This window comes from Oenanthe melanoleuca, chromosome 25 (assembly GCF_029582105.1).
Source record: "Oenanthe melanoleuca isolate GR-GAL-2019-014 chromosome 25, OMel1.0, whole genome shotgun sequence".
Classification (NCBI taxonomy): domain Eukaryota; kingdom Metazoa; phylum Chordata; class Aves; order Passeriformes; family Muscicapidae; genus Oenanthe; species Oenanthe melanoleuca.
In genome coordinates, this window is record NC_079358.1 from 10,182,934 (window position 1) to 10,209,131 (window position 26,198).

Genomic DNA, 26,198 nt, shown 5'->3' on the forward strand with positions numbered 1-26,198 from the left:
ACAGGGACAGAATTTATTACCAACAAAACACAGCAGCACAAGGAGAAGGGATGGAAATCTAAACAACCCTTTCCACCCACCCAACAGGGATCACCAGGAAAACAGATCATCAGGGCTCTGCCCAACAGGGATCATTGGGGATCATTCAACACCGATCCTCCCATGGGGGATGGAGCTGAAGCACAGCACAAATCTCTTCCCACACTCGGGGCACTCACAGGGCTTCCCTTAGCGGTGGCTACGTTGGTGTCGGGTCAAGGTTGAGCTCTCTGAGAAGCTCTTCCCACACTCAGGACACTCGTAGGTCCTCTCCCTGGTGTGGATGCGCCGGTGGATAGTGAGGTTACCATTTTGCTTGAATCCCTTCCCGCAGTCGGGGCAGCGGAAAGGCCTCTCCTCTGTGTGAATCTGCTCATGTAGGACAAGATTTGAGCTGCTCTGAAACCTCTTCCCACACACAGAACACTCGTAGGGCCTCTCCCCAGTGTGGATGCGCTTGTGGTTTGTCAGGGTGGAGCTCCACCAAAAGCTCTTCCCACATTCTAAGCAGGTGTAGGGCCGTTCTCCAGTGTGGATCACCTGGTGCCGCATCAGGCTAAACCTGTTGCTGAATCTCTTCCCACATTCCCCACACTCGTACGGCTTTTCCCCAGTGTGGATCACCTGGTGCTGGATCAGATGAAAACTATCTCTGAATCCCTTCCCGCATTCCCCACATTTGTGGGGCCGCTCCCCAGTGTGGATTCTCTGGTGCAGGATCAGATGGGATTTATAGCTGAAACCCTTCCCACATTCCAAGAACTTGTGGGACTTTCCCCCTCCATGAGGCTTCTCCACCACCTCTGAGCTCTGCCTGGATCTCTGGCCGCCTTCCCGACTCAGGAAGGGAGGGTCTTTCCTCCTCGCAGCGCTCAGGGCTGGGTGTGCAGCCCCTCCTCGTAACAGGTCTCTGGGGCTTTTCCTCCTCCTCAATCCGCAAACGCCTTAGGAATGACAAACCTTGGTTTGGGGAAAAAACAAGTAGAGAGGGCCTTGGGCTGGGAGTTCCTCCTCACCCAAGTTCACCTAAGGAAATCACTGGACATCTTGTGCCTTCAGGAAGCACCTGAACACCTAGACCCCAACAGAAAATCCTCCTGATATTCAAGACATAAATCAAAACAGCCACAAACAGCAACATTCAGCAAAATCCCCCTCCAAAATACAAAGATTCAGACCCTGCAAAAAAAACCAAAGCACAAACATTCTTCGCAAAAAAATCTCCAAAACACGAAGATTCACCCCAGTGAAAGTCATGAATCCTTCTCCCCTGTCACCTGCTGCATGTGGCAGGGCAATGCTCCTGGGGCTGGGGAGACGCTGCAGATACAGGGAGGGGTCTAACATTGTGCTGCTTCCTGTTTTTGCAACTCCTCCTCCTGTGTCCCTGCTCTCCCTCACACTCCTCTTCCTTATACTATTCCTCCTCCTTCCACACAATCCTACCTCTTCCTCCTAAGTGCAGCATTTGACCATTTTGTTCTTCAACCCTGCTTCTCCTTCCCTTCTCCTCCCCAGGCCCAGCACCCACTGCCGGCCCCCTCTTCCCCTCAGATCCACAGCATCCCAGCAGAGGGGCAGGGATGGAGCTGGGGCAGCTCGGGCTGGGGCAGCACTGGGCTCTCGGCCGCTCCCGCCCGCACTCGGTCCCCACTGCAGCCGCTCCCACCATGACAGCGTGGGGGGGCCTGGCCTTGGCATTCTCACCTCCCACCTCCCCAGATTCCCCTTGCAGGGGGCGCAGGTGGGGAACGCTGGGAGCTGCGGCTCTGCATGGATCCCCATGGAAGGAAGAAAAGGATAGTGTCTTTACAAACAGATGCTGGGAATCTCGTTGGAGATAGGGCCAGGGACGTGTATATAAGGAAGTGACAGCAGAAGCCATCAGGTTCAGAAAATGTTATTAATTGACCACACAGACTGCTGCTCAGCCAAGGTCCTGCTAAATTCATGAACTCCTAGAGAAAGAACAAAGACCTAACAGAGCCATGAATTTCGTTAGCTCTACAAAAGTGGGGTGAATATTAAGGGGGATGCAGTGGATGTATTGGAAAGTCTCTAACTCTCAAGTATTTCAGCTAAGTGGAAGAAGCCTCAGGGAAATGGCTGAAAGTTAAGGCTAAAAAGCGTCTTTGATTATTTGAGGGAAAAAGAACTTCAAATAGAAGGGAAAAAGGTTAAATATTTGGGACATATATTGACTGAAGGTTTGTGGTGTATTGACCCAGAGAAGGACCAGGGAATCTCAGAAGTAACGTTACCCAGCAATAAAATGGAGCTGGGCAATTCTGAGAACTAATAAGGAATTGCAGGACCCGGACTGAGGATTCTCTGTTCGAGCCAGAACATTGTATGAATTTTTAAACCCAGATAGCCTCAATATTGTGGTATGGATTCAAGAAACAGCAAAACTTCAGAAAATGAAATAAAACCAAAAGGATTGTTGCCTCAGCCATGGCTCTTCCAGACTGAGAAAAGAAATTTTAATTGTATGTATGTTATACTACATATTATATTATTGACTTTTGGCAAATATTAAAATGAAAGCTACATATATTATGTCGGAAAACTTGCTGTATTAATATAGTTTATTTTAGTTTTCCTATTAACAAAACTTATGAATAGTAGTACAATAAATATATTTTTCTTTGACTATAACATGGTGAGGTAAAAAGCTTTTGTTCATGTAACTAACTCAGATAACGGTAGAAAAGATAATCAGGAAACTTTTCACATTCTTGGACTATGGGTCTCCAGACCTCCAGGGAAGGAAAAAATGCTTTTTTACAGGTTTGGGGGGAATGATTTTGAATAATACATGAAAGTCCAATGAAGATGCAAGAGGCTGATGCATTAATGAAGTGCTTTCAGAGTTAGGCTGTGGTCTTGGCTGAAGGCCAAGTACTCTGTGGGTATAACCTTTTGCTTTATTGTTTGTCTCTTATTCCCCTTCATTAAACTTTTAAATACTTATCAGGAAAGTCAACCTCACTTTTTAAAAAATGGATGTTACACGAGGCCATGCCAAAGGAATTCTTGTGCTAAAATGTTTAACCCAGTGGCCAGAGTGGCCTCACAGTCTGCAGGATTGTGCAGGCACAGCTTTAATAGGACCCGAGGCCCAGAAACTGATGGCAGGAGGATCTCCTATTCTTCAAGTCTGGCACCAAGTTAAACCTTTGATAACCAAAAGAGCCTCTACATGGATGAGCAGTGCTCAGTTACTACAGAATGAAACTAGTTCAGTGGCACAGGAGGATTTACAATTGAAGACAGGGGAAGGGTTTAACCCAGCCTCCTGTTTGAACAGCCTGCACAGAGGCTGGGAACAAACCCATGGCTGCATTCAAGTGACAGAGCTCCAGAGCCAGGACAGGAGAGATTGATGAGATATTCCCTGGCCTGAGGAAGAAAATGTCTTTATGGATGGGTCTACAAGGGCAGAAGAAAGGAAAAGAGTTCCAAGACACACTCTGATTAAGGAAAGGGAATTATACCAAGCGCCCACATGGTCAGCTGAACCAGCAGAGATGTGAGTGCTTGGAAGAGCCTGGCACTGAAATGCCCTCAGCAGGAAGACTCAAATATTTGCTAGAGACAGCATGGCAGCTAACAGGGTGGCTAAACCAATTCTGACCTCTTCAGTAACCACTGGATCGATTACTAAGGTATTTCTAAAACAAAGAATGACAAGATAAGGGATTGTGGAAGCAAGAGATTCAGATGGGGAACTCATTTTACAGGAAAGATCCTTCAGGGGGTTATGGCTACTTTAGGAATACAATGGGGCCTCCACAAGCCCTGGCACTCCCAGAGCTGAGGTGAAGTATAAAGAATGAATGTGGAAATAAAGAAACTCCTTTAGAAGCTGGTGATAGAAACCAAGATGCCACGGGTACGGCTTTTGCCAGTGGTTTTGGCAAGAATAAGAGCCAGGCCGAGGACAGATATTCAATTATCTCCCTTGGAATTGCTGTTTGGAATTCCTTACCCTGCTCACTCTCCACCTAGTGGGGTTGGAGATAAGGGATGCATATTTCAAACAGTCTGTGGCCACAATCCTGTCTCTTGTGAAATCTCTCCCACAGGAAGCTGGGCTGGCACAGAGCCTGCCTTTGCACTTTGCTGTTCCCAACATTCAACCAGGACATCGGGTCCTGCCTAAGGAGTGCAAAGAAGCACCACTAGTGGCCAAGTGCCGTGGCCCATTCCAAGTGTCCCTGAGCACAGAAACAGCCCTAGCACAGCTCAGCACACGGGTACCCCTCACCCTGGGCTCAGGGGCTCTCAAGCCCCACAGATTTGCACTTCTCGGCTGCAGCACCAGCATGAGAGGCTCCTCTGAGCCTGCACTGAAGGCAATGCAGCAGCAGCCAGGGCTCCACAGCGGGGGAAGCCCCTGGGCCTGCCCACACATCCTCTGCTCAAATCTTCTGCCTGGGCACCCTGCTTTGGCATCTCCAGCCACTGGAGCCTATCCTTGCTGCCACTGCTGCAGCTTCGCTGCTTTCTGTGCCTGCACTGCCACAGCTGCTGGGGAATACAACGGCACAATTCCACTCTGGCTCTCAATTACATTCACACAGTGGGCAGGGGATGATTAAAAAAATCACAAAAAAAAACCCTGTGCTGGTGCTTGAAAATATACCTAGTATAAATTTTTTAAAATGTATTTCTGTTCTCTTGCTTGTTTTTCCTTTGCTTTGGGGAAAGGTATCTTAAAGTGTTTTAAAGGGCTGTTACATCACTCAACAGAAGAGTTTAACAAGTCAACAAACTGGCAATGGCTCAAAACATACTCACAAAGATAATGATCATCAACAAAAGACAAACTATCATCAGCAAACACCAAGGAACAGGGTCTCCAGAACCAGCCTCAAGGCATATCTGGAGAACCTGGTATGGAAAAGCCTGAGTAGGAAATCCAGGAGTGCAGACCTAATTAATAACAGAAGGGGAGAAATCCAGGGACAATAGGAAGCCAAAGAGTAAGAACTACGAAACTTTGAAGAAACGAACACTAAACAATGAATTTCTATGGGTTCAGACTCTATAAATACAGGAAAAAACTAGGAAAACTCACATATCAGGGAATGATTTTCTCTGCACACCTCGTCGAACTGTGGGTGTTGCGATTTCTGTCACACATCGCAACAAGAACCAAGTAATGCATTGACTCTCTAATGCTAAAGACATCCAAGTAAAAAGCAGGTTCCAGAGGGGAAACAAGTGAATCATCCACTGGCTGCTCTGGAAGAGCATCAGCTCCAGGCAGCCAGGAGAGAAGCTACAGAAATGCAAACTAACACTGCTGGGGAAAAGTACCCATTTACCATGTGAATTACAGAATTAGACTACAAACTGTCCTCGAAATAATAACCAACCAGAGAGATCCAGCTCCCGACCTTCCTGCCAACCCAACTCCTCCAAGGAAGAAGGAGACATTTGTGCAAAATTAAATTACTTAAACTGCTGTTTGCAAATAGATGATAACTGAAAAGTGGTGAAGCATACAATATAGGAAATAAGAAAATAGCACATAATCTGGTTGAAATGAAGAAAGGATGGGAATGGGACACATTTTCGTGGTTCCCTGGCAGACCATGGGTTAAAAGAATGCTATTCCTCCTCTGAAGTGCTGCAGCAACTCTCATCTTTTTCCCCATGCACGACAACTTGCTGAGTGCAGCTCATTCAGCAGGTGAGCAAGGGGATACAGGTGGCAGCCAGGCCTCCTGATCCAGAAACGGCTACAAAAGGACAGGGAAGGAGGGCACTGAGAATAATCCCAAAATCAAAGTCCCAGAAGAAAAACCAGAGTTAATGAGTGAATCTTCTAAGAGAAAGGACCAGGAACTTGTACATGAGAAAGGAATGGGAGAAATCTTCACTTTCAGGAAATGTTATTAATTGACAAAGACTGCTGCACAGCCAAGATCCTGCTCAATTTCTGAATTTCGAGAAGAAGAAAGACTTAAAAGAGCCGTGAATATCGGATGTTATACCGAAGGAGGGGTGAATATAAACAAAGACAAGCAGCAGGCGGATCGGGAACCTTCCAAGTATCTTTCCTTTTTTTCGGGAAAGAGATTGGGAGATGCAGCCGGGAAAATGAGGATAAAAAGGAGGCTGCGTTTTAGACCGCATGGCAAATGTCCATGGCCTCTAAGTTGTTCATCAATAAAGTGACTTTTACAGGACACCTCTGTCTCCTTCGGGCACACAAAACTCTGGCCACGTGAATTTTCTCGCACAGCCCCGGGGCCTCTCTCAAACATCCCTTACCTGGGGCGGGCTCCTACCAAGGCTCCAGGTGGGTCCCGGCTCCATCCCGGACTCACCCACAGCTCCCACCGCCCTCAGCTCCTGCTCACCCCGAGCTCCCGGCGGTTCAGGGCAGCAGCGGTTCCTTGTCCCGATGCCCAGGCCGGACCCAGCGCAGGAGCCGCTCCTCAGGCGAGGTTCCAAAAAAATGGCGGAGCTCCGGGAAAGGAAGGGGAGATAGTACAGGGTGCAGATCCCGCCCCACGCTGCGATTGGGAAATTCTTCCGTCACTCCTCCTTCTCGCGCGCTGATTGGGCAGAGCGGGGACAAGCCCAAGCCCGACCCCGATGCCGCCGCCGAAGCATTCCTGGCGCAGCAAAGGCAGAGCCGGCAGAGCGTCTGTCCGGGCCCTGGAGCGGGGGCAGCGCCGAAGCCCTACGAGCCCCGAGTCCCCACAGAACCGAGCGGGGCTCCCACCTGCGCTGCTGCCGCCTCCGAGCTCCGCCGCCGCCTCACCGGGCTCTGGCCGCTGCCGCCGCTCCCAGGCCGCACAGACGGTCCCACAATAGCGCCTTTGGCCCCGGGGCCGGGCTTGTCCCCGCTCTGCCCAATCAGCGTCCGAGAATGAGGAGTGACGGCAGAATCAGCGAATGGTAGCGAGGGGCGCGCTGTGCAGGCGGCAGCAGCCTCGGCCCGCGCTCTCAGGGCCCCCGGGCTGTGTGAGGGGAAAGCCGGAGATGGGGAACAGCCCTGGAACGGGCCCGGGCCCGGGGCGGGATTGGCCTGAAAACACAAAGTTCTCCTCAGCTCCCGGCACGCCTCTCCCAGCCCTGCGTGTTCGGTGGCTCTGCTTCAGCGGGAAGCCCTGGAGACCCACTTCTGCTACTCCTAATTAGGAGCATCTATGCACGGCTTTTATTTCCCCCAAAAAGGGAAAACATCTCCAAAACAAGTGGATATGCATTGGAAAGATTTCTGGCAGAAAACTCCAAAAACTCAGAGCAGGATAATGAGAAGTAAATGAAGACCCATAAAACCAGCTTTCCCAAACCCCTTCCTATTTCCAGCTGAATCTCCCAGCCGGGCAGTGTAGACTGTGAGAAATAATGCTCCCTTTTTTTAAACTTTCAGAGGTTTATTAAACATTAGTATAAAAATACGAGAAAAAACTGAATAAGCAGAAAAATCAGCGCAGGGAGCACAGGACGAAACCCCCACGTGCTCACCTACAGAATGGATGTTCTGCCTTTTATGCCCCCGGGACCTCCCAAAGTCTTGTCGGTGAGCTCCTTCTCTGCCCTCTATTGCTGGTGTAATATATAATATAATGTAATTCGTGTAAAGTTGTAAATGTAAAATAAGCAATGTCTGTATGAGTAAAGTAATAAAAAACTTAAAAAACAAAAGCTGCAAAAGGAGGAACAGGAATTGCTTAATCACAACACTCTAACTGCCAACAAAAGCTAAAAAGCTAGAATTAGCAAGACAATAGACCTAGCCGCGGTGGAGATGGCTCTGTCCAGAGAGCACCAAAAATATAAGAGCCCGATAAGCACCCACAATTAAGGTAATCAGAGCCATCAAGAAAAATACATCTGAATGCCCGTTTCCAGTAAACCAAAATCTGCAAGTTACATCTCAATTCCATCTTCCTGTAAACCTGAACTTGCCTTCATCAGAATTCATCATCTCCCAGGATATGGTTTTGTCCAGTTCAACGCAGTGAAAGAAAACTACATGAATATGCTGAACGACAATAGAAGACAAAGATCTCCGCTCCGGGTAAGGAAAAACTGTATAAAAACTGGACTAACCAAAGCGGGTTCGTGAACATTTGGGGATTCGGAGCGATAGAGTTCGAATCATTGTGTGTTCACCCGATGCCGACCCCGAGCTCGGCATTGTCCTTTTTGATTGTGGCTATCGAGGACCGTGTTTCGGTCGCAAAATAAATATCGCTTATTTTAATCATATTTAATTCGGCGTGACCTCGTTTTTATCTATAACACTGGAGACTACTTTCTTACAGCTAGGAGAACTTTGTGTTTTCAGGCCAATCTCGCCTCGGTCCGGGCCCGTTCCAGGGCTGTTCCTCAACTCCGACTTTCGCATCACAGACCTCGGAGGCCCTGAGAGCGCGGGCCGAGGCTGCTGCCGCCTGCACAGCTCGCCCTTCGCTGCGATTGGCTGATACTGCCGTCACTACTCCTTCTCGCGCGTTGATTAACCAGAGCGGGGACTCCCCGAGCCCCCGCAGAACCGAGCGCGGCTCCCACCTGCGCTGGGGCTGCCTCCGAGCTCCGCCGCCGCCGCCGCCGCCGCCGCCGCCTCACAGGGCTCCGGCCGCTGCCGCCGCTCCCGGGCCGCACAGACGCTCCAACAATGGCACCTTTGGCCCCGGGGCCGGGCTTGTTCCCGCTCTGCCCAATCAGCGCGCGAGAAGAAGAAATAACAGCAGAATCAGCCAATCGCAGCCAGGGACAGGCTTTGATTACGTCATGGACTCCAGTTCCTTTTCCGGAGCTCCGCCATTTCTCGGAAACCTCGCTTTTGGAGCAGCTGCTGCGCTGGGCCCGGCCCGGACATCGGGCCAAGGAACCGTTGCTGCCCTGAACCGCTAGGAGCTCGGGATGAGCAGGAGCTGAGGGCAGTGGGAGCTGTGGGTGAGTCCGGGATGGAGCCGGGACCCACCTAGAGCCTCTGCAGGAGCCCGCGCCGGGAAAGTGATGTTTGAGAGAGGCCCCGGGGCTGTGCGAGAAAATTCACGTGGCAAGAGCTTTGTGTGGCCAAAGGACACAGGGGAGTCCTGTAAAAGTGACTTTATTTATGAACAAAGGGAGAAGCCTTGCGGCATTTGCCATGCGGTCTCTAAAACGCAGCCTCCTTTTTATCCTCATTTTCCCGGCTGCATCTCCCTCCCCTTTCCTCACTGGCTGAGGCACTTGGAAAATTCAGACTTCCTGTTTCACCTATTCAATGTCTCCCTTAATATGCATCCCTACTACGATATTATTCTTACTGCTTACAATCCCTCTTCTTCTACTTTTCTCAATAATTGTCTTTACAAATTTTAATTACCATTGGCTCAGTCTCTTTCATATCCTCTTTGGTTTGGGATTTTTCTCAGTGCCCTCACTGCCCGTCCTTTTGTACCTGTTTCTGGATCAGGAGGCCTGGCTGCCACCTGCATCCCCTTGCTCACCTGCTGAATGAGCTGCACTCAGCAAGTTGTCGTGCATGGGAAAAAAGATGAGAGTTGCTGCAGCACTTCAGAGGAGGAATAGCATTCTTTTAACCCATGGTCTGCCAAGGAACCACGAAAATGTGTCCCATTCCCATCCTTTCTACATTTCAACCAGATTATGTGCTACTTTCTTATTTCCTATATTGTATGCTTCACCACTTTTCAGTTATCATCTATTTGCAAACAGCAGTTTAAGTAATTTAATTTTGCACAAATGTCTCCTTCTTCCTTGGAGGGGTTGGGTTGGCAGGAAGGTCGGGAGCTGGATCTCTCTGGTTGGTTATTATTTCGAGGACAGTTTGTAGTCTAATTCTGTAATTCACATGGTAAATGGGTACTTTTCCCCAGCAGTGTTAGTTTGCATTTCTGTAGCTTCTCTCCTGGCTGCCTGGAGCTGATGCTCTTCCAGAGCAGCCAGTGGATGATTCACTTGTTTCCCCTCTGGAACCTGCTTTTTACTTGGATGTCTTTAGCATTAGAGAGTCAAGGCACACTACTTGATTCTGGGAAGGATGTGTGACAGAAATCGCAACACCCACAGTTCAACGAGGTGTGCAGAGAAAATCATTCCCTGATATGTGAGTTTTCCTAGTTTTTTCCTGTATTTATAGAGTCTGAACTCATAGAAATCCATTGTTTAGTGTTCATTTCTTCAAAGTTTCGTAGTTCTTATTATTTGGTTTCGTGTTGCACCTGGATTTCTCCCTTCTGTTATTAATTAGATCCAAACTCCTGGATTTCCTACTCAGGCTTTTCCAGAACATAGTTTCTCCAACTATGCCTTGGGACAGTGACTACTGTGGCAGTTCCTTGATGTTATCTGATGATCCTTGGTGTTTTGTTGATGGTCATTGTCTTTCTGTGTATCTTCTGGGCCATTCCCAGTCTGTTGAGATGCTAAACTCATGTCTGTTGAGTGGTGTAACAGCCCTTTAAAAAACCCTTTAAAATTCCTTTCCCCAATGTAAAGGAAATCAAGACAGAGTACAGAAGTAAATTTTTTAAAATTTACAATTGGAGTATTTTCCCTCAATCGAATCCCAGTCAGCCCAGTGTGTGTGTGCAATTGAGAGCCAGAGTGGAATTCTGCCATTGTGTACCCCAGCAACTTTGGCACTGCAGGCACAGAAAGCAGCGAAGCTGCAGCAGTGGCAGCAAGGATTGGTCCCAGTGGCTAGAGGGTGCCCAGGCAGAGGATTTGAGCAGAGGATGTGTGGGCAGGCCCAGGGGCTTCCCCCACTGTGGAGCCCTGGCTGCTGCTGCATTGCCTTCAGTGCAGGCTCAGTGGGGCCTCCCATGCTGGTGCTGCAGCCGAGATCTGTGGGGCTTGAGAGCCCCTGAGCCCAGGGTGAGGAGTCCCCCTGTGCTGAGCTGTGCTAGGGCTGTTTCTGTGCTCAGGGATACTTGGGATGGGCCATGGCACTTGGCCACCAGTGGTGCTTCTGCACTCCTTAGGCTGAGTGTAAATCTTGGTCTAATTCTCTTTCCTTAATCACAGCATGTCTTGGAACTCTTTTCTCCTGCCCTTGCAGACCCATCCATGAATGCATTTTGTCTCTCAGGCCAGGGAATGTCTCATCAATCTCTCCTGTCCTGGCTCTGGAGCTCTGTCACTTGAATGCAGCCATGGGTTTGTTCCCAGCCTCTGTGCAGGCTGTTCAAACAGGAGGCTGGGTTAAACCCTTCCCCTGTCTTCAATTGTAAATCCTCCTGTGCCACTGAACTAGTTTCATTCTGTAGTAACTGAGCACTGCTCATCCATGTAGAGGCTCTTTTGGTTATCAAAGGTTTAACTTGGTGCCAGACTTGAAGAATAGGAGATCCTCCTGCCATCAGTTTCTGGGCCTCAGGTCCTATTAAAGCTGTGCCTGCACAATCCTGCAGACTGTGAGGCCACTCTGGCTACTGGGTTAAACATTTTAGCACAAGAATTCCTTTGGCATAGCCGTGTTTAACATCCATATTTTAAAAAACGAGGTTCAATTTCCTGGTAAATAATTCAAGATTTAATAAAAGACAATAGGAGACAAACAATAAAACAAAAGGTTATAACAGCAGGGTGCTTGGCCTTCAGACAAGAATACACTCTAATTAAGATAACACTTCCTTAAATGCATCATCCTGTAGTATATTCATGGCTCTTCATGCATTATTCAAAATCATTCTCCCTCAACTTGTAGATCAACACTTTTTCCTTCCCTGGGTGTCTGCTGTCCCATAACCCAAGAATGTGAAAAATTTCCTGATTATCTTTTTTACCATTCCCTAAGCTAGGTAGATGAACAAATGCTTTTTACATCACCATGTTATAGTTCAAGATAAAAATATTTCTCACACTACTATTTTTAAGTCTCATTAATCGCAAAACCAAAAGAAACTATATTAATACAGCAAGTTTTCCAACATTATACATATAGGATTAATTTTAGTATTTCCCAAATCCAGTGATAAAATATGTGCTATAACACACATACCATTCAATTTTATTTTTTTTCTGACTCTGGAAGTACCAATCATTTGCTGCACTCTGGGGCATCAATCGTTTGGTTTTATTTCATTTTTCTGAACTTTTGCTGTTTCTCGTGTCCATACCACAATATTGAAGCTATCTGGGATTTACAAGTTGTACCATGTTCTGGCTCATACAGAGAATCCTCATTCCAGGTCCAGCAATTCCCTGTTAATCCTCAGAATTGTTCCAGCTCTGTTTTAGTGCTGGATAACATTACTTCTGAGATTCCCTGGTCCTTCTCTGGGTTAATACACCACAAAATTCAGTCAAAATATGTCCCAAATATTAAACCATTTTGTCCAGCATTTGCCTGTATTTTTTTTTTCCAATATTCTAAGATGCTTTTTACCCTGAACATTCAGCCATTTCACAGGGGCTTCTTCTACCACTTCTTGTCCTCCTGATGGGAGCAAGTCATCCACATTCTGCATTAACCCATTCCTGGGGGTGGGATAAATTCTTGTTATATTTTCTGCAAGGCTTGTCTGAATAAGGCTGGTGCTTCCGTGCATCCCTGAAGAAGGAGCGTCCATGTCTTTACCATTTTCTCTTCTACCTCTTGTACCCACTCAAAGGCAAAATGCAGTTTACCATCCTGTGTGAGTGGGCATCCCCAGAAAGCATCTTTGACATCATGTACTGAATGGTGGCAGTGTGTGGAGGAAACCTGGTTCAAGATGGTGTAAGGTTCTGAGACTGTGGGGTGCCTGGGTTTAATCTTATTTATTCTTCTTAGACCCTGCAGCATTCTGTTGATTCCATCTGATTTCTTGACTGGCAGGACAGGAGCATTCTAGGGAGAGATCCCTGGCTCCAAAAGCCCTGCCTTTAGCAGGGACTCAGTAAGAGGCTGTGAGCCCTTCCTTCCCTCCCTTGGAATAGGGTATTGCTTTTAGACACCACTTGTCTTTGCTTCAAAGTACTTTGGCGAGGGTCTATATCTAATTTCCCCTATTTTCCTGGAGCTGCCCAACCTTCTGGGTTCACTTCAGCATAGGCCTTGCTAGACATCTGCCAGTAGAAGGCACAACTCTGTATCACCTTTACAATACTAATTTGTATTCCTAAATTAGCCATCAAATCAATTCTCAGTAAATTACAATCAGAATTACGAACAAATAAGAGCTCCTGCATTTCAAACCCATCCCCCATTTCTTCTGACATTGCTTGAATAAAACACACCAGTTCACCTTTCCCACTTATCCCATGAATGCTGCTGTCTCAATCCCTTCTGGATTTCCCTTATTGCCCCCGTGGGTGTCCGTGTCCTTGATTGCCTCTGGGAGAATGTGCAAACTCCCTCAACATGCTCTCAAGAAACCCTTCAGAGATATTTTAGGATCATCATCCCTTTTGCTATGAGCCCTTCCTGGCTTTCTCTTTCTCTCCTCCATGGGTGCCCTGCCATGTTTAGTCCCCGACGATCCCACTGTGCTCACTGATGGGATTTTCAGTGCTCTCTGGCTGACGACTCTTCACAGCCCCCCTAATCTGTCACTCATCTGTCTCCTGGTCACTCTCAGGTACCCAATCCATGCCCGGTGCCGCCACCCCCCAAGGGAGCCAATCACCCAAACTGGGTGAAGCACCTTCAGCTCACTCGCTGCACCCGCCCCCGATGGCGCGGGACACTGATGGCTCAGCAGTGTCCAGGCAGAGCCGCAGCTCCCAGTGTTCCCCACCTGGACCCCACCTGCACCCCTTCCCCTGGGCCCCAGCACCCCCCACGAGGGGAATTTGGGGAGGTGGGAGGGGGACAGCACCAAGGCCGGGACCCCCCGAGCTGTCGTGGCGGGAGCGGCCGAGAGCCCAGCGCTGCCCCAGCCCGAGCTGCCCCAGCTCCATCCCTGCCCCTGCGCTGGGATGCTGTGGGTTTGGGGGAAAGAGGGAGCCGGCAGTGGGTGCTGGGCCTGGGGGCAGCAGGAGAAGGGAAGGATAAGCAGGACTGAAGAGCAAAATGGTCAAATGATGCACATGGGAGGAGAAGGTGAGATTGTGCAGGAGAAGGAGGAATACTGCGAGGAAGAGGAGTGTGAGGAAGAGTAGGGATGCAGGAGGAGGAGGAGCAGTTTCCACCCCTATCTGCATCTGCAGCCATTCCCCAGCCCCAGGAGCGTTTTCCCCCCACATGGAGCAGGTGACCGGAGAGAGGGATCCACAGTTTTCACAGGGGTGAATTTGGGTGTTTCTGTGCTTCATTGGCCTAAGTGTTGGTGCTTTGTTTGTTTTTTTGCAAGGCTTGAATCTTTATATTTTTGAGGGCATTCTTGCTCAGTCTAGCTGTTTGGGTATTTTTTGATCTGTGTCTTGATCTTTGGAGAATTTCTGATCTGAATCTTGGTGTTTTGGAGGCTCTTACAGACACAAGATGCCTGATGACTTAATGAGATGAAGTTGGGCAAGGAGGAACCCCCAGCCCAAGGCCCTTTTCTCTTGCTGCTTGTCCCAAACCAGGATTTTTTTTTCGTGAGCTGTGGGCGAATGGAGGAGGAGGAAAAGCCCCAGAGATCCCTTATAAGGAGGAGCAGCGAACCCAGCCCAGGGAGCTGTGAGGAGCAAAGACCCTCCCTGAGCCGGGAAGGCGGCCAGAGATCCAGGTGGAACTCAGAGCTGGTGGAGGAGCCTCGTGGAGGGGAGAAGCCGCACAAGTGCTTGGAATGTGGGAAGGGTTTCAGCTACAGCTCCTGGCTGGTCAAACACCAGAGGATCCACACAGGGGAACGTCCCTACGAGTGTGGGGAATGTGGGAAGGGCTTCAACCAGAGCTCCAGCCTGATTCAACACCAGAGGATCCACACTGCGGAACGGCCCTATGAGTGTGGGAAATGCAGGAGGAGTTTCCAGACCATATCTCATCTGATGCGGCACCAGGTGATCCACACGGGGGAACGGCCCTACACCTGCTTGGAATGTGGGAAAAGCTTCGGGTGGAGCTCCGCCCTGAGAAGCCACCAGTGCATTCACACTGGGGAGAGGCTCTTCGAGTGTCCTGAATGTGGGAAGAGGTTTCAGACCAGCTCCGATCGCCTCAAACATGAGCGGATTCACACAGAGGAGAGGCCCTTCCGCTGCCCCGACTGCGGGAAGGGATTCAAGCAAAATTCCGACCTAACCAAACACCAGCGGATTCACACCGGGGAGAGGCCCTATGAGTGTCCTGAGTGTGGGAAGAGCTTCTCACAGAGCTCACCCTTGACTCAGCACCAGCGGAAGCACCATTAAGGGAAGCCCTGTGAGTGCCCCGAGTAAGAGCTTCATGCTGTGCTCCAGCTCCATCCCCCATGGGAGGATCAGTGTTGGATGATCCCCAGTGATCCCTGTTGTGCAGAGTCCTGGTGATCTGTGGTCCTGGTGATCCTTTTTGGGAAGACACCTGGCTGTGGGGGCTCTGCATCGTCCTGTCTCCCTGTGGGCTCCTGGATGAATGCGGGGCAGGAACATCCATTGGGACACAAACGGACATTGGGAATTTCTTGGGAAGAGAGGATTTTTGGCTTTCAACCCTGTTGTAATTCGGTATATGAGGTATAAGAACTGAAATCAGGATCCTGTAACCTCCTTCCTGCTAACCCCAGTTCATGTCTTCCTTTCCGGTCCTGTGACCTTCCCCTGTGTCCTTGTACCCACCAGGGGTCGGGTATTCCGGCCCCTGTCCCGTCTGTGTCTTCATCCCATTGGCAGCTAGCCAAGGCTACACCCATTTCCCTCTCCTGAATACCTGTTCCCCAGAGAAACTCGGCCTCTTTCCGGCCATACCATCGCCATGCAATAAACTGGGACTGAAAGAGCGTCTTTTGTATCCTTCTCCATCCATGATGCGATACTTTGTCTGATCTTAAATAATTAGGAAATAGACACAGTATAACAGCATCAGTTGGCGCCCAATTGTGGGGCTTCAGTTATAGACCCCATTTGGCTAAAAAGTGCCTGTTTTAGAACTTTTAAATGCCCGTTGGGCTGTTCAGCTACCTCTGTGGGTCGGAGCTGCTTTTTGACAGCCCCGAACATAAGAGGGTGAAATCGGATAACTTCTTCGCGAGACTCGGAGGAGCCGATTCTGGATTGGAGCTTTTGCAGAGTTACTGCGAGACCGCACTCCGTCTGAGGAAGGTAAATCCCTTCGGGGAGGCAGGAACCCCTATCTAGCCCCGAGGTACTGGGGAGGGGGGAGTTTTAGACGGAGTAGCCCCAAATTCGCGGGGGGAGGTTTGTATCCCGCGGGGGCAGCGGCGGCAGTTCCGCGTGGAGTGGCGAACACGTGGGCGGTGTTGCGCAATCCTGCCGGCATTTACGTGCTCAGCCCCTCCACCGGCGTGTGCTGTACTATTGGCGTGAGCACGGGCGCGGGAATTTCCCTTCGGAGGAGTTCCCCGGGACCACCCGGTGCTGCCATAGCGACAGCCGCGTGTAGCAACAAAGCCCAGCACCCCCACACCTGGGTTTGCAACGGACTGCTAATTTGTAACTTTCTGCAACAGTATAGGAATCGTGCATTTGTGTTTATAACATCGGAATGGGGGGGAAATTTTCTGCACAACAAAAGAGCATTATTTCTCAGCTTAAAGAAATGTTAGATGCGCAGGATTTTGTAATTTCTAAAAAACAGATTAAGCAATTTGTTAGTTTGTTGTCTCGAGAAGTTATAGAATTTGAAAAGCAAGATGTCACTTCAGTTTTATTTTGGGACAATGTTGGAAATTTATTAACTTCTAAAATACAGAAAGGCGATACCACGGCTGCTTTATTTTTGCCTATATTTCTAAATATTCACCAACACTTAACGCAATTAAATTCGGAATCTTCTGTCCCTAAATTAAACTCCTCTTTGCCTAATTCGGAATCTTCTGTCCCTGAATTAAAAGAGAAATCAGAAATACCTCAAGAAACTACTAATTCTAACAATCCCCCCAGTTATACAATGTTGCCGCCTGAAAATTCTAATTTAGAAAATCACCTTTCTTCAGTGCAAGGGGGAAAATCTGTACTAACTTCAAACCATATGCCTTTTTCTTCCAATAACCCATTCCTGCATCCAACTCCCATTTCTGCTCCATATCCTCCCAGCTATGTAAACCCATATTTCCAAGCTGCTGTTTCTATATCACCTTGTAACTATCTTTCTAACACGGGGACAGAAAACAATAGGAGCTCCGGGAGGGCTGAGACGGGGGGAGGGGCAGCACGTGTTTCAGGAACGCAGGCAGAGACACAGAACCACTTAACCCCTAACTTGCTGACTAACCCTCCTCAGCTCTTTGATACAGCTCCAGTTAGTTATGTGGGTAGAAGGAATGGTAGAAGAAGCTACGAGCCATTCTCATACCAAGATAAAAAGGAAATTTGTAAGGTGCAAAGGGAATTTGGGAGGCAAAGTGAAATATTTAAAGGGATGCTGAGAACAACTCTTTTGTCTAATGAATTAGTTCCCCATGATATAAAAGACCTATTATGTGTTTGCTAACTCCAGCTGAATATGAATTATGGCTTAATATTTGGAAACGTTCTTTAAGCAGTCTTTTAACAGAGCTTCACAAAAACCCTGAGCATTCTAAAGATTCTGATGATAATGAAATTACATTGGATCATTTATGTGGGGAGGGTGATATTCACTGCCCTGAAAAGCAAAGTCGGTTATTATCTAAATTTATTTTGAATAAGGTTAGTGATGCAGCTGAAAAGGCCTTTATCAGTTTGCCAACACCTGAAGTAACTACTAGTTATGTTCATATTAAACAGCATTCTTCTGAGAGTTTTTTAAGTTTTATAGATCGATTAAAGACACAGGTGGAACGCCAGGTGCAAAATCCAGCCATGCATGCAGAACTGATTAAGGAATTAGCAGAGAAGAACGCCAATCAAGCATGTCGCAGAGTCATCTCGAGCTTACCACTCTACCCGGAGCCCAGCCTAGCACAGATGATCGAAGCATGCACACGCAAAGCAGAACTGTTCAGTGATCCTGAGAGGAACCCGAGTCCAGCACCTCCTAAGCCTCCAGCACCTCCACCACCACAGATGAAGAAGCAGCACATGTCATCACAGCAGCTAAAGAAGATCACCTGTTTCCAGTGTCAGCAGGAAGGACACTTTGCTAGGGACTGTCCTCAGAACAGGAAACAGAAGAAAATCAGTGGACCAAAAAACTAGAACTGAGGCGCTGGCCTGCCATAAACACCATAGAGCGCCAGGATAGAAATTCTGCAGGCTATACTGTAGCAAAAGCCTCTCTCTTAAAAACAAAGGGGGAGGTGGAAGGGACAATGTGGGGATAACAGATGATATAAATGTTAAATGTTCTCTTAACCAGGTCAGGCAGTCCTGTGGCTGTGTTAGGCTCCAGACTACCAGAGGTTTTCATTTCAGATCTGCTGAGTGGACCATCATTACAGTGGACATCTCAAGCCCCTTAATTGACATGACGGTTTGCCACATGGAGAGTGAGTATTTTGTTGTGGGAGACACTGCACACACACCTTTAGAAATTGAAATAGCTCCTATGATCATGAAGGGGAAAATATCCAGTGTTATAATATTAGCCCGTTGCTCTCAAGCACCTTTCTATTTGTGTGAGGGGCAAGTACTGGCCCAAGCCTTTCCTATTCCAGCAGACATCACAGCAGATGATAAGTCACCAGAGGTTTACTGGGCAGAGACGGTAAAGGAGGAAAAACCTTCTCTAGCATGCAACATGACACATGGAACAGATACCTACACGTCCAGGGTGTTCTGGACACGGGATCAGATGTGACCATTATTCCTGAAAAACTTCGGCCTTCACATTGGGAATTGCAACCTGTGGCTGGGCAGCTCCAGAGTATAGGAGGAGTTAAATTGGCAAAAATATCAAAACGCATTGTACAAATTGAGGGACCGGACGGCAAATTGGCCAGTGTTCGTCCATTTGTAATTGATTACAAATGTCCCTTGTGGGGGAGGGACTCCATGTCACAGTGGGGAGTTAAAATGATAATTCCAAAAACCCCTCAGGATTTTTGGAAGCGGCCACTGTTGACTGCCAGGTCCAGAAACTAACATGGCTAAGTGACACACCTATCTGGACAACACAGTGGCCGCTGAAAAAGGAAAAGTTACTGGCACTTGAAAAACTTGTAGAGGAACAATTGGCAAAAAATCATATAGAAGAAACACTTAGTCCATGGAATTCTCCAATCTTTGTAGTGAAAAAACCAGGGAAAGACAAATGGAGATTGTTGCATGACCTTAGGGAAATAAATAAAGTAATTCAGGACATGGGGTCTCCGCAACTTGGAATGCCTAGTCCAAGCATGTTACCTAGAGACTGGCAATTGGCAGTTTTAGACATCAAAGATTGCTTTTTCCAAATCCCATTACACCCTGAAGATGCTCCCAAGTTTGCATTCTCAGTGCCATCATTGAACAGAGAGGCTCCAATGAAGAGATACCACTGGAAAGTGCTTCCACAGGGCATGAAGTGTAGTCCTGCTATCTGTCAGTGGTATGTAGCTTCATTGTTGTCTCCTGTGCGTGCACAAAGCAGGGAAGCTATAATTCTGCACTACATGGATGATGTGCTGGTGTGTGCTCCTGACAACTCCATACTCCAACACACGCTTGACCTAGTAGTTAAAGTTTTAATCTCTGCTGGATTTCAATTACAGGAAGACAAGGTTCAAAGGATGCCACCTTGGAAATATTTGGGCCTACAGATTACAGCCAGGACCATTGTTCCACAGAAATTACAAATTAATTGTAACCCTAAAACTCTTGCAGATCTTCACTCTCTGTGTGGGTCATTGAACTGGGTAAGACCTTGGTTAGGCCTCACTAATGAGGACTTACAACCCCTTTTTAATTTATTGAAAGGGGAGAGGGAGCTACTGTCTCCCAGAGAGCTGACACCTGAGGCAAAAGCTGCAATTGAAAGGGTACAGAAAGCCCTGTCTGAAAGGCAGGCTCACCGCTACCAGCCTGAACTACCTTTCAATTTCATTGTTTTGGGGAAACTGTCACACTTACACGGGTTAATATTTCAGTGGATTGAGGGGCAGAGAGACTCACTCTTAATCATAGAATGGGTCTTCCTCTCCCACCAAAGATCCAAAACTATCACACAACCACAGGAGCTTATGGCTCAGTTGATTCAAAAAGCAAGAATGAGGTTGCGTGAACTGTCTGGGTCTGACTTCACATGTGTTCAGCTACCAATTAAACTTTCTGGGGAGGGAAAAACTCTCCTGAAAGGCTAACAAAAGAAATGTTTGAGCATTTGTTACAGAGCAATGCCAGCCTCCAAATATCTCTGGATAGCTACACTGGACAGATATCTGTTCACAGCCCAGCTCATAAGTTGTTTAATGAGGAATTCCACCTCATCCCTTGTGAAAAGAGAAGCAGGAGACCGCTTCAGGCACTCACAGTGTTCACAGATGCATCGGGGGCCTCCCATAAGTCGGTAATGACTTGGAGAAATCCTCAGACTCAGCATTGGGAAGCTGATGTTAAGTTTGTGGAGGTGTCACCCCAGATTGCAGAACTGGCTGCACTTGTGAGAGCCTTTGAGCAGTTTTCAGAGCCTTTCAACCTGGTAACAGATTCAGCTTATGTTGCTGGGGTAGTATCCAGGGCGGAGCAGGCAGTGCTCAAAGACATCAATAATGAGCAGCTCTTTAGGCTGCTGTCAAAACTAATCTATTTGATTTCTCACAGAGAACATCCTTTCTATGTAATACATGTGAGGTCACACACGGAACTGCCAGGAGAAATCTCAGAAGGGAACCAGATGGCAGACACTCTTGCAGCTCCAGCTGAAAAAGCATGCCTTCCTGACATTTTCCAACAGGCAAAGCTGAGCCACCAGCAGTACCACCAGAATGCACCAGGTTTGGTCCGTCAGTTCCAGCTAACATGGAGTCAGGCCAAGGCTATTGTAGCCACGTGTCCCAGCTGCCAGCTCCAGGCCATGCCATCGCTGGGTGTGGGGGTTAATCCCTGGGGCCTAGGCAGCTGTGAGGTGTGGCAAACAGACATCACACACATCCCTAGTTTTGGACGCCTCAAATATGTTCATGTGAGTATAGACACATATTCAGGTGCAGTTTATGCATCCGCACATGCAGGGAAAAGGCTGTACATGTAAAACAACACCTAGTGCAAGCCTTCTCAGTGTTGGGGATCCCTAAAGAAATAAAAACAGATAATGGACCAGCATACACATCCAAGGAGTTCCTGGAATTTGTCCAGCAGTGGGGACTGGGACATAAAACAGGCATGCCCCACTCCCCTACAGGCCAAGCAGTGGTTGAACGCACACACCAAACACTCAAACAAGTTCTTGCTAGGCAAAACAGTTCAACTGTGTGGATGTCTCCCCAGCAAAAGCTCTGTAAAGCTCTGTTCACAATCAATTTATTGAATTGTTCATTTGAAACCATGACACCTCCTGTGGTCCGTCATTTTAACAGCAGTAAGCAGTTTAAATTGTCTCAGCATCCACCTGTTTTGATTAGGGATCCAGAAACATGGGAAACCAGGGGTCCCTATGAGCTAGTAACCTGGGGAAGGGGCTATGCATGTGTATCAACCCCCTCAGGCCCTCGATGGATTCCCCAAAAGTGGGTTAAACCTTTTCTTCCCAAAACTCCAGCCACAGCAGAAGGAGATGAGAAGCAAGTAACCACTGCTTCGAAAAGAAGACGCCGCAGAGGGAAAGGAAACAAAAACCTCATAAAGGAATACCCTCTGGCAGAAAAGGACTTATAACATGTTTTAAAATGTTTGTTTTTCCTTTTAGAAGAAAGCTACCCTCCAGTTAACCCTGTGAAGAACCCCATCCAAGTTGTCTTCCTGTTAGCCCTGAACAGTCTGGCAGCGGCGTGGATCGTCCCTCAGCCACGTCAAAACATCTGGGTGACCTTGGCACAGACACTCAAGCAGGAAAACATATGCCTGTCCACTGCAGCAGCAACAGACCCTATGTCCACCTGCCTGGGATACCAGGGATTTGAAGGACTTTGCTGCATGAACCTGACTGCAAGAGCTCCTAAATGTCCACGCTGCTCTGCAAGAAACAAAGGACTGGCTTAATGAACTGTTCAAGGGCTGGGGGTTTTCTGGGTGGTGGACTTCCACAGTCAAAACCATTATGTTATTTGTTGTTAATTCTTTCCCTTGTAGCAATAGCATTTGGAATCATACTTCAGTTAATATTTAAGGCCATTACTGGTATCACTTCTTCTACCTCAGCAGACAATCATATAAGGATAGCAAATATAAAACAATCTAATTCTCCTGCTTATCACAAATGGTAAGCAAAATCATAAATTCGGACTAAAATTAGTCTAATATCATCCCCCTACTTAAAAAACAAAAAAACGGTGAGATGTTGTAATTCGGTATATGAGGTATAAGAACTGAAATCAGGATCCTATAACCTCCTTCCTGCAAACCCCAGTTCATGTCTTCCTTTCCGGTCCTGTGACCTTCCCCTGTGTCCTTGTACCCACCAGGGGTCGGGTATTCCGGCCCCTGTCCCGTCTGTGTCTTCATCCCATTGGCAGCTAGCCAAGGCTACACCCATTTCCCTCTCCTGAATACCTGTTCCCCAGAGAAACTCGGCCTCTTTCCGGCCATACCATCGCCATGCAATAAACTGGGACTGAAAGAGCATCTTTTGGTATCCTTCTCCATCCATGATGCGATACTTTGTCTGATCTTAAATAATTAGGAAATAGACACAGTATAACAGCATCACAACCCCAGAAAATCTTGTGTTTGATCCTGTCTTCTGGTGGCATCCACGAATACTGAATGGTCTTGGAGGTCTTTTCCAACTTCAGTGGTTTCACAATTTTGATTATTACTAATGAGTGTCTTGCATAGCAAAATGGATTAGTGATGGATTAGGGCCAAGACCAAGATTTTGGAGACAGTGGGGTGGAAACCCTTCCAGTAAAGGTTCTTCCCTCCCACCCATGGACATTGATCCTTAGTTGGACAAAGAAATGCTTTTCTTCTCAACTTGATTTGCTTTTGATTTCTCTTCATCCTTTTAAAACATCCAACACTAAAAATAAAGACACTGAACTGAGACACGGGTGGAGACATGAGGAGACACAGACATGGTGGGATACAGGCACAGAGAGTGACATGGGGACAAATGGTCATTGATGGGGACGTGGCCATTAGTGGGGACATGGGGGTTATGAACATGGATGGAGATGTGGGGGACAATGACAGGGATGGAAACGTGGTGGGTGAGGACCCAAAGACCCCCTTGCCGGAGCCCCAGCTCCATGAAGGGAATGGATGTCCATGTACCCAGGAGGGAAATTCCAGCACTCCTAAGGTGTCTGGGGAAGCTCAGAGGCCACAAGAGGGAGGGGAAAGCCAGACAGAGGTTTCCCCCTCTAAAACTACACCCCAAAAATCCCAGACCTCAGGCATTCCTCCCAGGAAAAAGTGGCAGTGAGGTGCCTGAATTGTGAGATAGGGAGTTTGAGACCTTCAGAGTAAGGGGAAGGGGCCTGGAACCCCCAAAACCAAGTATGTGGGACAGAGGTGGTTGGGAGGCAGTGCGGAAAGGTGGAAGAGCAGGGGAATAACACACTGCAGGGTCCAGGCTGTGCCCCAGTGCAGGCTCAGGGGGTGCTCCAGGCTGATGTGCTCCACCTGACGGCTGGAGGTGACCCCCCCCCCCACACCCGGGGAGGGGTTTCAGCAGCACCAGGAGCTGTTAGAAATCCAGTCCCCATTGGGTACCAGGTCATTGGCCACCACATGCCTTGAGAACCACCTCAGCTGGATCTGGGCAGGGTAGAAATCCATTACAGAGCACAGCCGGAAGCCAGGGCCAGCCTAGGAGCTCAAGGGCCACAGTGAGATGGACACACTGGGGGCCACGGGGAGAGAGTGAGGACACACTGGGATCAGCTGAGGGGAGATGGGAGAGGGGTGGTGTGGCACTGAGACAGGCTGGGAATGAAATTGGAGAGAGTGGGGGAACATGGGAGAGAGGGTGGAGGTTTTGGCTTGAACTGAAAAGGACTTGAAATGGACTGGAGGGGCACTGGGAGAAAGGTGAGAGATTTGGAAGGGCAGTGGGAGAGAGGGTGGAAGTCTGGAAGTGGAGTTAGGAGGACTGTGAGTAGGCGGGAATGGAATGGCTGTGGACTGAGGAATAGTGAGTCCAGGTTGGGCTGGGAAGGGACTAGGAGAGGTTTAGGGGTCCTGGGACAGTGGGAGGTGGCAAATGGGAGGGGGATGTGGGATTCTGAGACGGACAGGAGGGGCTTTGGTGGGTCCTGGGAAGACTGGGAAGAGAACAGGACGAGGTTTTAGGGAGTTCTGGGTAGGCTGGAGGAGATTGGGCGGGTGCTTGGAGGGGCTTGGGGTGTCTGTGAGAGGTTTTGGGGGGGTCCTGACCCTTGCGGACGCCCAGAGATGCCGCCATGCATCGCCCACAGGAAGTTGCTGACGGGGATCGGGGTCTTCATGTTGGGCTTCATGAGGGGGGGCGCCGAGTGTTGTGTATTCCCTTCCCCAGAACACCTGTGTCCCACTGGGGACCCCAGCTTGGTGTCACCTACTTTTCTCTTTCCACAGAGCTCCTGATCCAGCAGTGGCTGCAGCCCCTCCTCGTGGCCCAGCCAGGACCCCTCGCTCTGTCCCCGCAGTGATTTTGGAGGACGTCCTGTGTCCCTCCAGCCCTGCTGTCACTTTACCCATGCGCAGCTGCTCTCAGTGTTCCCAATAAACCTTCCCAGTTTATCCTGGTCCCGTTTGTTCTGGGGCGGGACTTGGGGGGAATGACTTGGGGGGACCCGGCGGGGGGATCGTGATTGCGTGGGAAGGGTGGTGTCCAGGTGAACACTGGGTGCTGCGGGTCTGCCCGGCAACCGGTGAGTCATCAGAGCTGCTCTCCCTGATTGGCTGAATTTTCTTCATCACATTGTCTGATTGGCTGAGGAGAGGCCCGGGAGTTGAGAGAAGGAACAGGAGAGATCCCGCCCCGAGCACCGGCACAGGAGCAACAGACCCAGCCTGGGCACAGGGAGGGAATTTATTACCAACCAAATCACATCAGGACAAGGAGAAGGGAGAGAAATCTCTCCAACCCCTTCCCCCCACCCAACAGGGATCACCAGGACCACAGATCACCAGGACTCTGCCCAGTGGGGGTCACTGGGGATCATCCAACATTGATCCTCCCATGGGGATGGAGCTGGAGCAGAGCACGAAGCTCTTCCCACACTCGGGGCACTCACAGGGCTTCCCTTAGTGGTGCCTCCTTTGATGTCGGGTCAAGTGAGTGCTCTGTGAGAAGCTCTTATCACACTCAGGACACTCATAGGGCCTCTCCCCAGTGTGGATGCGCTGGTGGGCAGTGAGGGTGGAGTCGTACTTGAATCCCTTCCCGCAGTCAAGGCAGCAGAAGGGCCTCTCCTCTGTGTGAATCCACTCATGGAGGTGGAGATTGGACATGGTCTGAAAGCTATTCCCACACTCAGGACACTGGTATGGCCTCCCCAGTGTGGATGCTCTGCTGGCTTCTCAGGTTGGATCTGACCCCAAAGCTCTTCCCACATTCCAAGCAGGTGTAGGGCCCAGTGTGGATCACCTGGTGCTGGATCAGGCCGAAGCTGTATCTGAATCCCTTCCCACATTCCCCACATTCATAGGGCTTCTGCCCAGTGTGGACAACCTGATACCGGATCAGATGGGATCTCCGGGTGAAATCCCTCCTACATTCCAAGCACTTGTGTGGCTTCTCCCCTCCATGAGGCTTCTCCACCACCTCTGAGCTCTGCCTGGATCTCCAGCCGTCTTCCCGGCTCAGGGAGGGTCTTTCCTCCTCACAGCTCCCTGGGTTGGGTGTGCAGCCCCTGCTCATAAGAGGTCTCTGGGGCTTTCCCTCCTCCTCAATCCGCCAAAGCCTTAGGATTGACAAATCTTGGTTTGGGAAAAAACAAGTAGAGAGGGCCTTGGGCTGGGAGTTTCTTCTTGCCCAAGTTCATCTCAGGAAATCACTGGACATCTTGTGCCTGCAAGAAGCTCCAAAACACCAAGACCCCAACTGAAAATCCTCCAGATATTCAAGACATAAATCAAAACATCCAAAACCAGCAACAATCAGCAAAACACCCCTCCAAAATACAAAG

General features: G+C 48.9%; 1 protein-coding gene and 1 pseudogene across 2 annotated transcripts; one reads left to right on the forward strand and one right to left on the reverse strand.

The window, feature by feature from the left end:
- On the reverse strand, positions 1-25,781 carry LOC130262667 (zinc finger protein ZFP2-like; annotated as a pseudogene).
- Positions 8,821-18,646, forward strand: LOC130263078 (zinc finger protein 239-like). 2 transcript variants are annotated; one of them, XM_056510552.1, is made up of 2 exons: positions 8,821-8,967; positions 14,412-18,646. In XM_056510552.1, the coding sequence occupies exon 2, from the start codon at positions 14,449-14,451 to the stop codon at positions 15,280-15,282; it is 834 nt and encodes a 277-aa protein (XP_056366527.1). In that variant the 5' UTR covers positions 8,821-8,967; positions 14,412-14,448; the 3' UTR covers positions 15,283-18,646. The 2 variants fall into 2 exon arrangements, with proteins under 2 accessions (XP_056366527.1, XP_056366525.1); XM_056510550.1 differs by having other exon boundaries at positions 14,422-18,646.
- Positions 25,782-26,198: the final 417 nt, after the last annotated feature.